This window comes from Falco peregrinus, chromosome 2, assembly GCF_023634155.1.
Source record: "Falco peregrinus isolate bFalPer1 chromosome 2, bFalPer1.pri, whole genome shotgun sequence".
NCBI classification, from domain to species: Eukaryota; Metazoa; Chordata; class Aves; order Falconiformes; family Falconidae; genus Falco; species Falco peregrinus.
In genome coordinates this window covers 35,645,857-35,664,559 of record NC_073722.1, presented here as the reverse complement: position 1 = coordinate 35,664,559, position 18,703 = coordinate 35,645,857, and the positions used below count along the sequence as shown (strand labels likewise).

At 36.7% G+C, this 18,703-nt stretch overlaps 1 protein-coding gene and 1 long non-coding RNA gene across 3 annotated transcripts; one reads left to right on the top strand and one right to left on the bottom strand.

The window, feature by feature from the left end:
• Nucleotides 1–819: 819 nt before the first annotated feature.
• Nucleotides 820–18,696, bottom strand: FBXO8 (F-box protein 8). Of its 2 annotated transcripts, none has more exons than XM_055794296.1 (6): nucleotides 18,496–18,696; nucleotides 14,106–14,442; nucleotides 11,803–11,929; nucleotides 4,023–4,141; nucleotides 2,206–2,402; nucleotides 820–1,462 (listed from the first exon to the last, which is right to left on the bottom strand). In XM_055794296.1, exons 2-6 carry the CDS (start codon nucleotides 14,432–14,434, stop codon nucleotides 1,275–1,277), a joined length of 960 nt encoding a protein of 319 aa, XP_055650271.1. In that variant the 5' UTR covers nucleotides 14,435–14,442; nucleotides 18,496–18,696; the 3' UTR covers nucleotides 820–1,274. The 2 variants fall into 2 exon arrangements, with proteins under 2 accessions (XP_055650271.1, XP_055650272.1); XM_055794297.1 differs by having other exon boundaries at nucleotides 14,106–14,445; nucleotides 18,496–18,682.
• Nucleotides 14,108–17,977, top strand: LOC129783723 (uncharacterized). The gene is made up of 3 exons (XR_008745565.1): nucleotides 14,108–14,179; nucleotides 15,741–15,862; nucleotides 17,349–17,977. It is a non-coding gene; the product is annotated as an uncharacterized LOC129783723 (long non-coding RNA).
• Nucleotides 18,697–18,703: the final 7 nt, after the last annotated feature.

Here is an 18,703-nt window from a genome sequence, read left to right as displayed (position 1 = left end):
TAATCAGGAACAGCTCTGATTTCAACTACGCGTTACATCAGTTTCAGAAAAGCACTGCTCCACGAGTTATCTGAACAAAAACCTGCAAATTCTCATTCAATTCTTGCACATGGATGGTAGCTGCACTGCTAATATTCTACATACTGCAGAAAATTTGTAAGACACAACCTGACTACAACCATTTTTAGAAGTATTTTCGTAAATCCAGACCTATTTAAAATCTAACTACAATGACAGATTTAGAAAGAGTAATTCAGTCTCTGTGTCTGAAATAGCTCTCCAGTCCTGCACAGTCACTGCTCTAATCTTGCACAGTCAGTTTTTACCAGCTTTAGCAATGAGTCATCTGGTACATATTTGCGTAGGCATTTCCATCATTGACACTTCCAGACTGAGGGAAGCAGTTGAAAGCAGCAACAAGTTAGCTGCCCCTGCCACTTTCCCTGTTGAGATTTTTTCCTTGCTTACCATGCTGAATAGATGATTGTAGTTGTCCTACCTCTCCAGTAACTGGTGTCTGCAATATAGGTCAGCTCTATCTATGCAAACTGCACGACTGCCCTAGGCTATCCCTGTATAACATCAGGGTTCACCTAAAACAGTAGTTGTAATCTTCTTTCAAATTGAGTGAATAGCAGATTGGCAACTTGCTAATTCAAGTTAATCAATATAACATTAAATAACAGCTTAGACATTTTACAAGTCTTCTGTCATCTCCTAGAATAAACTTCACTGCAGTATTCAGACCAGTGTTTCTCTAACTTAAGTAGCTGAGGTAGGCATCACTGTAAAAAAGATGAAGAAAGAAGTACAACACTATTTTAAGAGATAAAAGGAGAAATTTTAGTTAAAATATTTTACAATAAAATAATTATGATTATAAATCTCTTTAGTTAAATATATACACATTACAGGGTATTCTAAAAAGAATGAACTTATTAAAGTTTCAAGCAGATCTAATGCACAAACTCACCACTTTGTCAGCTTAGACTGTAATGTCAGTTTAACATTTGTGAATGGCTGTATCAGACTAATGGTGGTGTTTTGTGCAAACCTAAAAAAATTATGAAAAGCAAATCTCCAAATCCTTCCGTTCCCACAGTAAATAGATAGAAAAAGTAGTTTACACATACACACACTTACACACACAAACTTTGATTGCATACAGAGGTTAGAATGACCAGCACTAAAATAACCCCCATTTCTACAAAATAATTAATTTCTTGACGTAGCTTTTGAAAATTACAAGTTTCAAGTGCTAGCAAATTGTGCTTTTAGGCAGCCACATGGCCAATAAGGTAGATGTTGTCATAAAGGTGCCCTACAAAATCTTCACTAATATTCTGTGCAGCTCGTCTTGTATTTCGGATGAATTCCCGCTTTGACATTTTGTTCTTCACATGAGGGCTTGTTAGATCAATGGAAAGTAGAATCAAAGAGTAACACAGTACATAAACTGCATCTAGACAAGAGAGAATAAATAAAAAAAAATTTAGAAAGGACACTGTGATCATTAATAATACTGTTCCCTGTCCGAGAACCTTACAGTCTTCATCATCTGGGCTTACCATTATATACATCTACACATATGTAACAACCCAAAAGGGTATCCCAGTGAAATATAATATACTAATTTTCAAAGTAATAACGGCAGCGTATCTTTTAATGCTTCTACATTATCCAAAAGTCACTAAGGGCTTTATGCACATGCATTGAAACAGATTCTTGAAGTTTTTGTAAATTAAGGCCAACATCCTGCTAAAGCTTCTCTCTAAATATGTAAGCAGTCCAACTGCTGAAAACTGGCTTCCCCCCAATCAATTAGAAATGCTTGTTAACTTGAGCGAGGCCCAGAACTCCCTCTCATTTCTGTGGGACTATCCACAAGGCAAAATGTGAAGTGTCTAAGTCTTTGCAAGAGGGAACTTAGAGATAGTACACAGCTTAAGCACAGACAAAAGTGAAGGAAAGATAACATGAAAATAAAACTCACTTACCATCTGGTTTAAGAAAAGAATCTTTATGGTTTTTTCGTTTATTTTCAACCCAAGTAGAATGATGCCTGTATACTGAACCCTCCCCAGCCACGTTTGTACTTGGAGAAATACTTGTTTAAGCACTGAATTTAAAACTATCACAAAACAGTATCATCATCCAGAAATATAAAGACTGATCCATTGAATATCGAAGCTCTATTTTGCTTACCAGGGCTAAGGCCAAGCTCTCTCATCAAATCAGGGTTACAAGCACAGAATCTGTGAGAGAACTTTGTTATGAGAGTCTCAAGGTACTCCCCACGCTCCTCAGGAGCATGAATGTGTCTGAAGAACTCTCTCAGTGCATTTGGCAAGAACTGATTTCTGAAGTTGTGCAGCGTCACAAGGTCATCCAAAACATCTCGCCTGGTAGAATAAAATCCCATGTAATTAGAGAAGTTTCTTTTAACTGTTTAAATATGAAAATGTAGGTTTTAAAAATAAAAAAGCTTTATAGTACTTTATGATCTTTGTCTCTTGCTGAAAGACAAAGGAAATTATCACTAACAGCACAAAGATAATATAAACACATGTTCTTCATACACTTACAATAGTAGCCAAATACTATAAAATTATACATTCATCAGGATTCTAAGTTTCTTTATACGTATATTCAATCACAGTCTACATAGATGCTTCACTTCCTTTAAACTGTCTGACAAAGCCATTAAAAAGATAGTAAGGGGAATAGATTCATGTGTGTCACACATTTTGGGGCCTAAGTAGAAGCCGTTACAGGAGTATCTTGTTAAAACCAGGCTTAAGTTAGATAAAATTCGGTCACAAAACCCCTTTGAAGTCTAAGTCCATCAGGGTGTGATGCTCTCAAGTGTTTTCCACTGAACACAGAAATATCTAAAGGATTCAGACTAGCCTACATGTGCAAAAAACATCTGAAGGAAATTTGGAAGCAAATTTGAAGTGAACCAAAGAATATTCTCGTATGTTTATCCTTTCTATTACACATTTCAGTACTAAAAGGAGTTTCAACATTTAGAAACCTAGTTATTTTTAGTGCCTGATTACACTCTGTTTATGAAGAGAAGATGAATGGCAGTAGTGTTGCTAATATAAACTTGCAATCTCATCTGCTAAACGGTTCTGTATTTTTTTTCTGTTGCCAAAAAATTGGTAATACGAAGTTTTACAGCACAGAACTGTCAGCAGTGATAACGCTACAGAATGACTTCTTTTATTCCTTTAGTGGTACAGGCTGAGGTAGATGAGAAGCAGGAGAGGATTCCTGCTGGAAGTGCTGCTGTCCCTCTGCTCTTCCTGTTTAGGTCCAGTTATTACTCTCCTCCTCTTTCAACCTCTCCTGAACATTTGGGTACTCCTTTTTCTTGATACTGCACTACCCCAACCTGAAGATATCTTGGAGGGCAAGAGAAAACATTGTGGAGGTAGAAGAGCATGCTACAGCAGGCAGTGTTCCCTACTGCAGCTCATGCTGCCTCCAAGAGGATACTCCATTGCATCTTAGGAGGTGGGTGTGACTTCTGTCCGAGAAGTATCAGATAACCAAACAATGGCTAAATGAGTTAACATTAGTTAGAAAGCTATCATCACTTGGTAAAGTGGTAACTGCTTTTGCTGATTAACACTCATACTAGACAGGAAAAAAAGAAAACTCAAGTGAAAAAACCCAACAAAATCGCTATAATCTTCATGCTCTATGACATCCAGATTTTATCCTGCACAATTTAAATGCTCACTGCAACTTCAAAAACATTTTATGCCCAGAAATGCAAAAACACAGAAGCAGCACAGGATGTGAGATTTGCTAGTGTTATCCGTGGTATTTTCAGTGATTCTTATAAAGTGTTACAGTCACTTAAATCCCTGTTAACTGTTCATATTTAGCAGCAGCGTTACTTAGTTGCATTTTCTTGATCTTTAAAATTACATCCGTACAAGCAAAATATTGTTGAATGGTGCTGTACATGGAAAATGAATAGGAAATGTCTGAAGAGAAATTCAAATTACCTTTCATCAAGGTAGATTCTCAGCTTCTTCCAATTTAGCGTTCTTGTGCAAAAGATAAACTTAGCTATTTCTTTTGGCGAATCATCTAGTATGCCCTTTGACATAAAGTAGTTGACTCCCTGAGATAAAATACATGTATGTATAAATATATTTACTCTTCATAATGTGTTTATTGTACTTGGCAATGTAGGAACATAATCCTACTAATTAGTTGGTTTGTTTTTCAGAATTATTCTTCTTCCTCTAAATCACATTTCAAGATGCATAATACACTCTAAAATTATAAATCAAATGCAAAGAAACAATTTATTGTTATGGTTGAGATTTTACACATACTCACAGCAGGAAATTTAAAATTATGAACCCCATAACAAGCATGATAGTTCTTTAATAATTTCTTCACAGTGTGCACTAGTATTTTGATATTCATACTTTTGTAATTGTATTTAAAATGCTGTGGGGACCATAACTTCTAATTTCTTAACTTCTGTAAATAAGAAAATCTTAGCCATAATGTGTTTAATCTTTAATATCTTTCTGTAAAACATTGATGTTCTCACATGTATACAATGTATCACATTCAAATAGATGCAGTAAATGCATTTGTTTAAATGTGTAATAATGTAAATAAACACAAGCACACTGATTTCAAAGCATAGGTAAATATCAACATATATAAATATGCATACACATAAATAAGAACACTGTACCTAACAAAAAAAGTTTTTAAAGATAGGACAATTGTATATATCTTATATTAATATTATGATTTCCAGAATTTTCCACACTTTGCCAAGCACACATTTCTTATAGATTCCACATGCCAAATTTAATCTAAAAATATTTCAGTGATATTCTGGATTCTCTCTGTTCATTGAAATGTCTCAAAGCATAAAATTATTTTCCTTATGATCTCAGAAATCAAAACCAACCTAAATGGATTTTAAAATGTTCACATTTTTCAACAACAAAAATCTAAATCTGAGAATAACTATAAACAATTATTTTCAATTCAATTTTGCAGGGGCTGGGAGTAGTTCTGACCATTTGTTACAAAGACGTGTTACTTAAGTACAACATTTCTTGACTATACCATAATGTTGAAATAATGTAAAAATGTGCAGGACAGTGCATTTCTGCAAAGGATAATGTACTAAGGCCACAACCTAAATAACTTTTAAAATACTTATGAAATCTTTTTTCATAAATCTTCTGATATCAGACTTCACAATATTTTGCAAGTCTGCCCTTTTAGATTACATCACATCAGGGGCAACCTGTCATTCAGTGTATAAACTAACTTCCCAGGGCTCTTCAATTTTGGTTAAAAAAGAAATAAAGGGCTGAGTGCAGGTTTGGAAAGTTGTTTTATGAAGTCGCTTAGTAAAGCAAACTCTCAATTATATTAATCAAAAAATAAACTACAATATATGTTTAAGATATTGATAACACAAGTAAAAAGGCAACCAACAGCTGTAATATTACCTAGCTGTTTTCACCAGTCCATAATTGCTTACATACTTACAAGACAATAGCAGCTAATCAGCATACCTTTTTTTGTTAAAGGGATGTTTTATAAAATGAATAAGAAGGTTTTATATAGGTAAGACAGAAAAAAACCTCTACCAATTTTAGACCCCAATTTTAAGAAGAATCTTTATTTAAGACTGTAATGAAATGTGTTACACTATAAGATTACATATAAGTCCAAATTAGATCATATTTAAGTTTGACCATAATACGGGTGGACAACATAAGGTTAAGTATTTTCTTGAATTAGAGCTAAATAGTAAACTAAAAATGGGAGATCAAAGTTAACATCAACTGTGTATTAATTCCTCAAGCATTATGGCAATTTATGCAAGACTAGCAGAAGAACATCTTCACATATATCCTGACTTAATGAGACTTACACATTTGCTTTAGTAATAAGTGTTAGCTTAAGGTAATATGAACTGAAGTCTGGCAACAAAGACTCAGTAGTATTCCTGCTGCATTTATTTAACAAACACTGCACCATATCCAGAAAATACCTGGCACGTCACAGATGAGGCAGGATGAAAATAACACCTTCTTTAAGACAGACAATGGGTTGGTTTCTCTGTGACAGTAAATACCGTAAGTAATTTCTTTCATGCACTATATTTCAACTCAATGTAGGATCTTCCCCTGATAAGCTACCAATTCCTTGCAAAGCATTTTTATTCCGTCTTTAATTCCCTCTCTCTCCTTCCACCCCCTCATCCCCCATCATGCTTGATGGTATCTTCCCGTGAATGTCGTTACTAATTTTCCTCATCTCCACAAATAAACAGGGTATAAATAAAATATACTTCAGCACATGCCATCATTTTTAGTTGCTTTTTATTTCTTCCTAAGTAACCACAACTACTTTGCAACAATAGAAACCTGATTTCTCTTTAAAGTTCTTAAATTTTGACTCACAGCAAATGAAATTTATTTACAAGATTTACGGCATGCCATTGAATCTGCTTTTTGTAACACTGTAAACACTGCCTTGAATTCCTCCCTGAAGCCACACTTCAAATAAATCACTTTTGGTAGCTAAAATGGTCACTCCTGGCAGGTATACTGCCTGATATAAGTAGCTCTACACATTATTAAAATGTATGCTAAGATTATTTATCAGTCATCTGGTGATTCTCTTCGGAAACGTTTGACTGAAGTCAGGTAGGCAGATCTGTGCCACTATCTACCAGGTCTGAAAAGGTCTTTTTAACACTCAGGAAACACTGCAGGATCAGCGCACACGGTTATGTTCTTCTAATTCTGATTTAGTGGAAGAGTAGTTAGGTGAACAGTACAACAGCAAAGATTTCCAGTAGCCTTGTCTGCCTAACTTAGACGAGGAACCTGCTTGTCACCATAATGTTCTTAACATTAGAGAATTAGGAAAGATGCCTTAAGAATATTTTGCCTTTGTGACAAGAATGGTGCCACTGAGTTTCAGACAGCCCTCGATAAAATCTTAATGTATGAAAGTGCTGATTTAAATTATATATGGAAATAACAATCATAACTATACACTAGTTGTAACAACAAAAGCCATTCATTGTATTTCAATGTTATTTTCTACATAGGTTGCTCCTTTTTGTACAGTCAAAAAATGCTTCTTTTATCAAGCTATTCTATTACTGCACTGACACTCCCTGCTTGCTTTCTACCTGTTCCCAAGAGCCTTTCCATTCATTTATATCCATACAGGGTATTGAAAATTGAGAAGCTTTCTTTTTCAGTATTGGTTTCATTTCTGCATTGATTTTCTTCTCTGCTAAGAGTACTTTCAGAACATTTCAGTACAGCAGTCAACACTAGAACTTTTGCAGTTGCCTTTGACATCTCTGTTTAGATATGCATACAAAACAAACCAGGCATGTTCTAAGGTAATGGCATAGAAATTTTGGAATCAGTATTTTTCTACACATATATGTGATTTCTCTTTAAAATATTTAAATGGAATTGTTTGCAAAGTCAGAGTTGGAAGACAATGAAGCATTTTACCCAATGCTTATTTAAAAGTAGTGCAAGAAAATACATGACAAATACATTTGTCAATAAAAACAAGTTCCACTTAATATTTGAAATTTCAAATTTAACATAAATGGTTGTACATATGCTCTATTTGTTTAGCTTAAATAGTTTTGAAAGGTGACTAAATCACTAGTAGCAGACTGACAGTAACATTTTTAGGTGATTTATAATTCTGTGAGTTATATGCTTTTACATTTTGGTAGGATTACATGAGTATCAACAAAAAATGCTGATTTCTTTGTAATATGTACTGTATTAGAAAAAGACGATTTTGATCACTGACCAAATTCAAGTATCCTTAAGTAAAAGCTGAAGAAATACATGAATTCAAGTTTAAATACTAGCTTAACCATTTAGATAAATTCTTTGGGGGCCGTGACTGTAATTTTATTCTGTACATACAGTGTCTGGTGTAATAGGACCTCAATTTCTAACTGGGGCTTCTAAGTAACACTAACATTATTAGTAAATAATAATTAGACATGTATGGTATTATTCTGATTTTTCCAGGGAAATGCAGTATCTTAATATATTTCATGGTGCCTCCTCTAGAACAAAATGCACAGTACTGATGCTATATTTTCTAATAGAAACTTTTAAGATTCTTTTCCTAAGTTACAAATCATTTGGTGACAAATGAGGACACAATATAGAACATACACTTCAAACAGTGTCTCTTTCACTGTGTGTCTTTAAAATATAGTCTCAGTGATACACACTTATGATGGCAAAAATCACAAGCACAACGTAGAAATACTTCTCATGTTACATGGAATCTATAACTAATAACTTACAAGATTAAATTTCTCTGCCTTTAACGTACAGTTTTAATAAGGTTTCAGCTGTCTGGTCCATTTCAACTTTTTAGATAAATCCCACAAAAGAACTTTTTCCTTCTACAACAGGGGTCCTCAAACTTTTTAAACAGGGGCCGGCGCGCGGATGCAGTGGCAGGCAGCCATCTGTGGCTGCTTGGTTTCCCCCCCAACCGCTGGCGGGGGGGGGGGGGGGGGGGGGGGGCAGGGGGGTCTGTAAATACCGGGGGCCAGATTGAGGACCCTGGGGGGGCCGTATCCAGCCCGTGGGCTGTAGTTTGAGGACCCCTGTTCTACAACATACACATACTTCTAATAATCTCAGGGCGAATAAATCAATGCATCCCAAAATTGGCTTGCTTAGTAGATCACTAAATTGGGTAAGTTTAAAAAAAAATTGGTTAGAAACATACAGCATGGAAACATTCCATGATTTATAGGCTATCAATAATTAAAAGTCAGGTAAGGTAGCTTTATGCAAGTGGCTAACAATTCTTTTATAATTAAGAAAAGGTCAGAAAATTGACCCCCCTAACAAAAACTAAAGCTAGTTGGTAATGAGTGAGACATTCAGAAGAGTGGAAATCCAGCCTTACTATAAGCACTGTCTTACTGTACTTTATTGTTATTATGCTACATAAGGGAAATCCTGATCTCTATTAAAGTGTGAGAGTTTAGATATAGTCCAGATTGCAACAGATCCATAAAAACACATGCTATTAAACAGAATCAGTTAGAATAATTATTATTAAGAATGAAACAAAAATTAGATCTTCTTTCCTGACAAAGGATTCTCTTTTCCACCTTCAGTTCCAATTTTAACTACATAAATAGGTCCATGTAATAAATGTGACAAAATATTTTGTAGGGAGTTAGAAACACCATACAAAACAGTGGGAAATAACTCCTGGTTGCTTACAAATTCTGAGTCATAAGCATATGAGCTATGAAATGAGCACTGCGTGAGAAACATTTCACATACACATACAGTCTTTAGAATAGAATACAGGAGAGACCACGTAGGCAGATTAAACAACATAATATTCATATTGAAGTGTTAATACTAACACTAAACCACCCCCTTTCCCCATAGAAACAAAAAACAAGTTCCAAAATCTTGGCTACAATGGTGCTGCCATATGAAAAAATATCCCCAAACCAACAAACAAAAAAAATAATGAGATACCCAACATGCACTGGAGTTTTTTTTCAGATTATGTGTAACGTGATTAGGCACATCCTTCCAGCAGAATGTGAGCACCTGCTATGAATTATGCAAGCTCATGCACACAATCAATACATTAAATTACGGCAGATACCACAACACCATGCACACAACAATGGCTAACCAGAGAATCCTACCACAAAGTGTGTAGATGCTCTTCCCTACCCCGTGAGCCACCGCTAGCTCTGGAGCTGTTGCTGTGGAGCCTGGTTACCCATTTTCATGACATGGGCGGTGTCCTTTGGAGAATCTTGCTCCTGTGGCTGTAAGTATTCCTATTTTTATAGTAATTTGATCAGGTCTGTTATCAAATGTAAAGCAGAGTTTGGCAGGAAACTCAGAGATGCAATTTGTAATAGTGGAATGTCATATCATATATTCCAGTCACAGTGTCCTTATAATAATAATTCTGCCAATATCACAGTTGTAAACAATAAACGCAATGGTATCTGTGAATTCTCCTGAAACTCAGGTCCTCAATGATTCCTACCAGGCTATGGTGCTCCACAGGGAGAGAGGAACAGAAGCCCTTAGGAGATACCCTGACGTTCTCATCTCTTACTAGGCCTGAAGCAGACTGTTTGTACTACTATTGTACAATATAAGCAAAATGAACCCAGAAGAAGTAAGTGTAGTATAATAAATTTAATACCTAATTTAGGTATACTATAAGGTAGTTCTAATTTGCTTCATTTCCTTTAGTGTTTTTTTTACTCAGTGCCTTTTGCAAAGGCTCCAAATACTTTAAAACTACCAAGGATACTTTAAATTAGTTTGGAATATAACAGCATATTATAAACTAAGATAGTAAGTGAAAAATTACATTAAAACAAATCAAAAGACAAAAAATTGGGTAGACAAAGATGCTACCAATTAAAACTTGATATATTCTTGAACATAGATTTTTGTTACCTAAATATTGCGTTTCATTTATGTAAAGCTTTACATTTATTATTATCATCATCACTAAACTCCTGCTGAAAATCAAGGCTAATCACTAAAGTGGCAAGGTGCTGGTAAGATGTCTTGGCCCTGCAAATTACAGTTCAAGGCAGCATTCTACCAGAAAAAAGAAAAAATACTGTAATTTGTAACTAATAAAAGCAGTGGGTTTCTTCATTTAACAGAATATGAGATAAAGCAAGAATTTAAACAAAATCACATTATTGTAATGATGCATGTGACTGCTTTATTTACTTCACCTCGTGTCCACAAGTTCATGTTTTCTGTATTCTATCAGAGTGAATGATTTGCTCCTAGAAGTCTATCTTTTCATGTTCCTTTAACCTATTTCCTACTTTGATTTATCCAATCACCACTTCCTTGTGTATGAATAAATACATGCAGGAAGTTAACGCTACTTTTTGTTCTGTACTGCGTACCTTCTTTTCCTAGGAAACATGAAGCAGGAGTATGGTTTTGTACATAAAAGACTCCCTGTCACTTGTCAATTGCGTATCTCCCAGGCAAAAGCTGCCTACTCTCACTCTTTTCTTCTTTGAAAGGTGACAGTGAAAGCAGAAACTGACTTTTCCAGGTAGTTAACAAACTAATAAATAGAAACCTTTTAGTCTGACATGAGGTTATTTTTTGAAAAGGAATATATTTTGTTATATAACACAAAGAAATACTATGTTTGTGCATAACAAACATCTACAGAAATCAAATCAAACTAATGTTTAGGATAGTTTAGCAGTACATCTTTTTCATATTTCAAATTTGCTCCTTGACAGTGGAAATATTTAAAAATCCCTTACAGGAACAGTAACTGTCATAAAGTAATTCGTGTTACTTTATATCTCATCCTGCCTTAAGTGAAGCTGGATCAAACTCATACTCTGCAGAAGCATTTTAACATTTAAAATTATGTAAGCATATTTTATCCTTTTCAAATTCACCATATTCTCTTCAGTTAGGATATCTGTCTCATTCCTAAGTCAATACGTAGCTATGAACTTCTGGCATCCATAGGTCAGACCACTGTACAGAGAGCTCAAGAGGCAAGCCACGTAAATGACGTGCACATATACCATATGCAATAAAATATCAGGATAGGGCTGTAATTTAGTATTAATCATTCCTACAGTAAAACAAGCACCTATTAAAACTTGGCCTTTAATATGGCTATAACTACAAAACAATCACAATTATTTTAACTGTTTATCACTGTCAGCAACAGTTCACTTACCTCATCAGGGTTGGCATTAAAGGTGAGACTGCCCTCATCTAGCTGCATATACAATTTTCTAAAAGAAAATCCTAGAGGCGGATTCTTATTGTATATAGAACAGTGACCCCAAGTGGATTTGCACAACCTATGAAAATAGAATTAAGTCTATTATCAAAATTCCTTTCTGTATTTCATGTATGTTACAGAAGCAAAATGAAATCAACACTACAAAGCCAAATATTCAAACTATTGGAAAAGTTAGAAACAGGTTGATCGTAACACTTAGTTGTTAAGCTTTCTGCATGTGTGCTCCTGAAGTCTTCAATTCGATGATTATTGTTTTCTGCTCTCATAGGTTTTGCTGTAGTTAAGTACAATCTCAAAACATATCCCAGTAGGTGGCATCATAGCAACGTCCACACAGCTGAGATCTCTGGCATTCCTAGTGTCTGAACACTGGGTAACCGTGACAAGTTGCCCTTCCTGCTGCAGTATGACCGATTAAAACATTGTTTCTTTTCTTGTGCCCCAGTTGTGCAGTGAGACACCACATCTGACCAAAATTATGCCATTAACTCACTGCTTTCCCTGTCTGCCCTTTTTCCAGTCTTGACTAGTCCTAATTGCTTGATCCAGCCCCATCCCAATCTTCCATCACTTCTCAGTTTCTCTCCCTGCTATCCCACCCTGACTCTGTATTCATGTTTCTGTCTCTCATCTCAGTCTCCTTGATGACACTATCTGAAATTGTTGAACTTTCACTTTCTAGGCACTCTGCTACCTAGATTCCTTCCTGAACTGGTAGCTCTGCTTCAACACATGTGTTTTGTAAATAATTATGAGGCACAATGCTTAGGACCCAACAGGTAATCACTGAGACATGGGAGACACTTCGTTTTCCGTTCAGGAACACTTATTCTTTGGACTGAGTTCAGAACTGCAGCCTCAGGGCTTGCCAATACCGAAACTCAAACACATCCAATACATGTGGAATATGGAAGACTTAAGTTGTCTATAGACATTAAGCAAACTGAGATTTTTATTTATAGCTAAATCAGGATATATTTTTCACTACCAAAGCCTATACTTTGAACTGGGTATTTTTTTGGGAAGATTTCACTAAAAAGCTATTGCCCGGGATGAACTCTGAGGAAAATATGTATTTCCCCCCTTCCCTGTATGTTAAGAATATACACTGCTTGTAGTTAAGTAGCTCTAGTATCTTCAAGCTTTGGTCCAGGGAATATATTTGTATTTAATGTGGTTTTGATACTAAGAACTGAGTACAGTACAAGGCATACTGATATACATAAACTTAGAAGCTTAGCAGGATCTTCACTAGAATTCCTGTTTCCTGCCAAGACAACAGTCCCCAACAACAGAACTGTGACTAAGAAGTTATAACTGCACTGTGCTACTGCTGAGTTCACAAAGTATGATAGGAAGGGAAGCTGCTTAATTCAAATGCAGAGGGGAAGAGACAGATGAGGGAAGCAAGAGATGTAGAGCACAATAAGGAAATTGCACCTGAAAAGCTGCCCAACTATTACAGAAATACTACTTAACTGTCTGTGCAGTTAAAGGGTAAGAATACGTTGTGAAAGAAGATACAAGCTCTGCTGACCATCTACTCTAAAGATAAGCACGATTTCATGAGTCTTTCCTAGTCTTGCAAAACATAAAATATCAAAGAAAATACTTTTAATTAAATTTTGATCTTATTCTGTTTGACAGAACATTCCTTTATCTCCTGGACATATGAACTCTGCCTATATTATATAGATGTGTTTCATTTGTTAGACTGCAGAAATTTCACTTGATGCATGTAAAGAACCAACCTTTTCTTTCCCCCTTCCATCACCGTCTCCCAAAAACCATGCACTTAAGTTGCTTTAAGACAAGTACAATAGATGAGTTCTCATCCTTTTCCACCTGGACTTTCAGCTGAATACTTTTGCTTGCTAAAGCTAGATATTTTTTTGAGGTTCAGAGAAGCAATACAAACATTTGAGATGTGTTTTGAGCTAATAAAAAGGTGAAGACAAGTCCTTGTTTTTTTTCCCCACGATATATTAAACAACAGGTGTGTAATAATACACATGTACTTGCACCAAGCACACTTGTATATGTAGTCATCTCCAGTAATCCTGGACAGTAACTGGAAATCCAGAATAACATTTTTAAACTATATTCATGTTTCCCCATGTCAAATCTCATTTAACTTAGGAAACCTTTGCTAAGGTTAGAATGACAAAAAGCATAGACCGAGCCAAATTTAAAATGTAATAGTTTGTTTTTGTTTTTTTTTTTTTTTTGCTTACCCTTGCCAGAGAAGCTCATCATTAGCAAGATCCTGCCAGACGCATGAAGCTAGACAGAGATCAGTTGCATTCAGGTACGACAAAATAGTAAAACTAAGCTCTGGTGGCAACATTTCCAGGTTAATGAATCCTTCTTGTTCTTTAGATTTTCTTGTCTTCAAGAGGTGGTAGATGTCAATGCCTCCTTGGGCTTGCTTGCGATGACTTGTGTTGGAAACACTGTTAGTAGCTATCCTCCTACCATGTTCTCTGGTAAGATAGCCTTGACTGCTGTATCCTTGGTGTTGCAGTTGCTGGCTCCTAGCAACTCTCCAGAGTCCCTGACCCATCTGCGAGCCTGCTGGACATAAAATCCAAGTTAAATGTTGACAGCTATTTATAAATATATGTAAGACAAACTCAGCACACACTGGAAAAATAAAATTGTAGGACTCATGTGAACAGGAAAAAAGTGAGTTTTGTCAAAGTTATGCTGATGATGTAATCAGTCTCCAATGGAGCAACTGAATAAACACTGAAAACAAACACCATAAAAAACTAGATTTTTAAAAAAAAATTCTATGCTTGAAGAGTTAGAAAATTAACAACGAGCTTCTGCAAACAGCACCAAACTTAACTTGTATCTTATGCAAGTTAAGAAGCCTTAATCATCAGAACATTTGGAATTATTATCTTTAGTCTTCCTTTAAAATTTAACAAAAATAGCTTATTTAGAGTCAATGAAGTGCTATGGAATGTAAGGAGAAACAAAAATGTTGTGACATTAAGACAAAGTTTAATGTCTTCAATGACAATGTGTTAAGGATTCAGTTTCTTGGCTTTGAGCACCCAAAGTATCTTTTCAAGCTTTCTTGCATAGTAGCATAAAAACTTCAGGTTAGGGCTTCTTATAACTGTGTTTGTTATTTTTTGTCAAACTTTGCTGCAGATAGTAATAATAATAAGAGATCCTGCATGTTAGTCAGTTATTAAGACTTCTGAATGCCACAACTCAAATTTCAGTAACCAACTGTATTTACCAAGAGGGAAAATTAAAGTACAATAAATCATACCAATTCAGTATGCGAATGTTGTCTTAATACTATCACAAGCAGTGTATATATGGTGATTATCTTATTAATTTTTGCCATGATGACTGATCACTAAAGTGATCATACTAGTAATCTGCATGTTCCTGATGCCGACTTACAAAAACAAGAAACACTTACAGCCTGGCCTGGTAGGATCTCACATGTATTTGAAATTACGTATATTCCATTAGCATGGGGAATTAAAAATGAGATTTTAACACAAAGACTGGGCATGAATGCAAACTGTTCTACATAAGCAGAAGAAAACAACCCATGCTGAGTGATTATGGGAGAAAAATGGAGAAATTACAGGAAAAAAAAGCATAACCAAGATGGAAGTAGACAACAGACAGGTTCAGCTGGCTGGTGAAGCAGTTCTCTACAACAGCAGCCATTCAGAGGAAGTTCAAGAATTCATTTCTAGATGAGGCCACAGTTGTGAAGAAACTGTAGCCACATGTATTATATTCAGTTTGGTAATAACGCAAGTTTTTACATAACTTCATCTTTATTTTTATTCTCATGTCCTGTACAGTTACACATTTGGCTTAATTTTGTCTTACAGGGGTAGGTTAAACCATGACTAACTGCTACAAATTATCAGGCAGGTTCAAGAAAACAAAAGCTTACTGAGTCACAGCATAAACAGAATATACAACTGCCTGCAAGAATGTATGCATAAAGAAGGTAATCTCATTTTCTTGAGACCAGCATATAACTTAGGGCTTAGGTCTTAAGTCCTTAGGGCTACTGGTAAAGCTGCTTCTCAAGAGGAAGCTATACCACAATCTGCCATGTGAATTAGCCCTGTGAATAAATTGAACACTGCCAACAAGGTATTACACTTTCAAATAGACAGATGCCAAGTTTAGAGGCAGTGTTAACTCTCAGAAGATACCAGATGATCTGAATGACTGAATAATAATGATCTTTCGATTCAATTATGTGAGAAAGTTGAGGTTTTGAAAAAGATAAACGTATACATACACATGTAGATGTAACTCAAATACAATCTACATGCTTTCTCAGTGTACCTCTTCATGTAAAAACCAAAACAAAATCTGCCTGAACAATATAGCATTGACTCCATAAACAAAATGATAAAATAGCCAGTCAGCAAAGTACTAGTTTCAGGGACAGACAGAACCAGGAGTGAGGGCCTGCAATTCCTCATCACTGTTTCAAATCCTTAACCACTAAGGCAACAAAAATCAGAAGAAAAAAGTATGTCAACATTACAATGTTAAACCTTGCCTTTTACAAAAGATGAAACAAGAGAACCTATTCTATGTAAAGTGTGTATGTCAAGTAGAGAGAAAGTTCTGCCAAATGCAGAAATTGTTTGCTGAGGTAACTTTTTGCAAGACACATTAATGAATTTGTTTTGCTAGTATTTTTGCCATCTTTCCTGACATTAGTTTATATCATTATAACAAAGCCACATTTCTATACCCATTTGTTAACCTCCAACTGTTAAAAATCGTCTGAAAATACTTATTATTTGGGCACTGTTAAATAAACAAAGGAGTAACAGGAAATTCAAGGCTCTAAAGATTCATTAGGAATTATATTGTGACAAGTCTCATAATCATAATACACCAGGAAGACAAGAAAGACCAGCAGCATTATCAAGAAACTACTTCATAGAAAGGCCTTCTATTTCATAGAAAGGCTGTGCCCAGTCAATTATCAAGTGAACTTTATGCTATCAGGTAAGCATCTGGCAACTTTATAATAGCTTTCAGACCTCTTCAAAGTCACATTATCTTTCTGTTTTACATGCACTACTAGTAGCGGTCACAGAGGACCAAGGTTTCCTACCTAGCCCTAAATCAAATATCCAAATTTTATTTGCTAGTTTAATAACTTTATTGCAATATTCAGCTAGAAGTTCCTGTCCACAAAATACGTTCTATTGAGGAATACTGAGCTAGCAAGAATATCAACAGCTCTTGTTGGTGCTCACAGAGTTTTTCTCCCCACACAGAAGTTAACTACTATACATCACCAACAACATAATCAAATCTGAATTATTTAAAAAATACTGTCATTCAAGAAACTAGCCTTCTTATAATGCATTCACATATTTAAACAGAAAATATCACTGCAGAAATAATTTTAAGTCTTTTTAAATGTAAAATATATTTTGAAAAATATGTATTTGCTATTTTAGGTACCATCTGAAGAAATTTCAGAGAAGAAACAGTGAGCCACAATTTAACCCATTCCAGAACCAGGTGCAAAAAATCCATAAGCTTTCACATGTGTGTAGCAGCTCATGTGCAGTTTGTTAGATCACTTCTTATCTTCCTCATTGTGCAATTACTTTCAGCTTTGTAGTAATTCAGGAGGAATGCTTTGAGAACTCACTCGTAAAACAAGAAAACCCATTGTTATTATAAAGACTTTTAACTAATGGTGTCCAGAACTATGTTTTTAAATTACTTTGAACATACACTTTCAATTTCCAGATTCAATAGGCGACTCAATTGTATGTTTCCAAACTTCCAATTAAGTAACTTTGATTATCTAATCATTAAAACCTCTTGATAGCTTGGCTGTAATAACTACCACAGTAAAAATGACATCTAGCTTGTTTATAAATTGCTGATACTCTGCTGGCTCTGTCTGATTCCGATTTTACTCATGTTTTCTTCATGTTACTTTCTTACTGCATAATAAATCTTTTGCAGTGTTGATAAGCATGATAGGATACTAAAAGCTAAATGTAATCTAGATGAATGCTGTATGGGTGTCAGCCTCTGCTTTATTAAATTAAATAAAAGCCCAACATACACTCTCGATATGAATCCCCTTCCACTTTATGATAACCGAACCCCACAGGTGCTGCTTTGCGACCACAACTATCCGCACAGGAATTCGTTCCTTCCTTCTACGCTATCGAAGCTGAGGCTTCGCTCACGCAGCAGCATCCGTGGCCGAGGCCTGCTGAGCCCCGCACCGTTAGAGCCCTTCCAACCCGGCTCCAGGCCATTACGCCGGCAGCTCCGAGGCTCAGCCAGTCCCTCCCACCCAAGGAAGCCCCTCGGCCGAAGGCCGCGGCTGCCCTCCCGCCGCCCCGAGTTGCTCCGCAGCCGCCCTACCCGCCACCTCCCCAGCGCCACACCGGGCTGCGCCTCCCCCGCCCCGGGGAGCCGGGGCCTCAGCCGGGGCAGGGCCGCTTCCTTCCCGGCGGACGCCGCCGAGCCCGGCCCCCGCGCGCCATTGGGCCGCCCCACGGGCCGCGGCTCCGGATTGGATGCGCCGCCTGCCCATCCGCGCCCGCCTGCCCCGCTGAGGGAGCCCCGCGGGGCCTGTACCTGTGCGAGCTCGGGTCCCAACCGCCGCCGCGACGAGCCCGGCCTGAGTCGGTGCGTGAGCCTCGCCGGGCAGGAAGGGGCTGAGCGGGCCCCGGCGGCGGGGAGAGGCGGCGAGAGCCGAGGAAGCCCCTCCAGCACGCAGGGAGACCGCCGTCACCCCGTCTCCTCGCCCGGCGGGTTTGACGTTCGCTGTTGTTGCCGGAAGTGA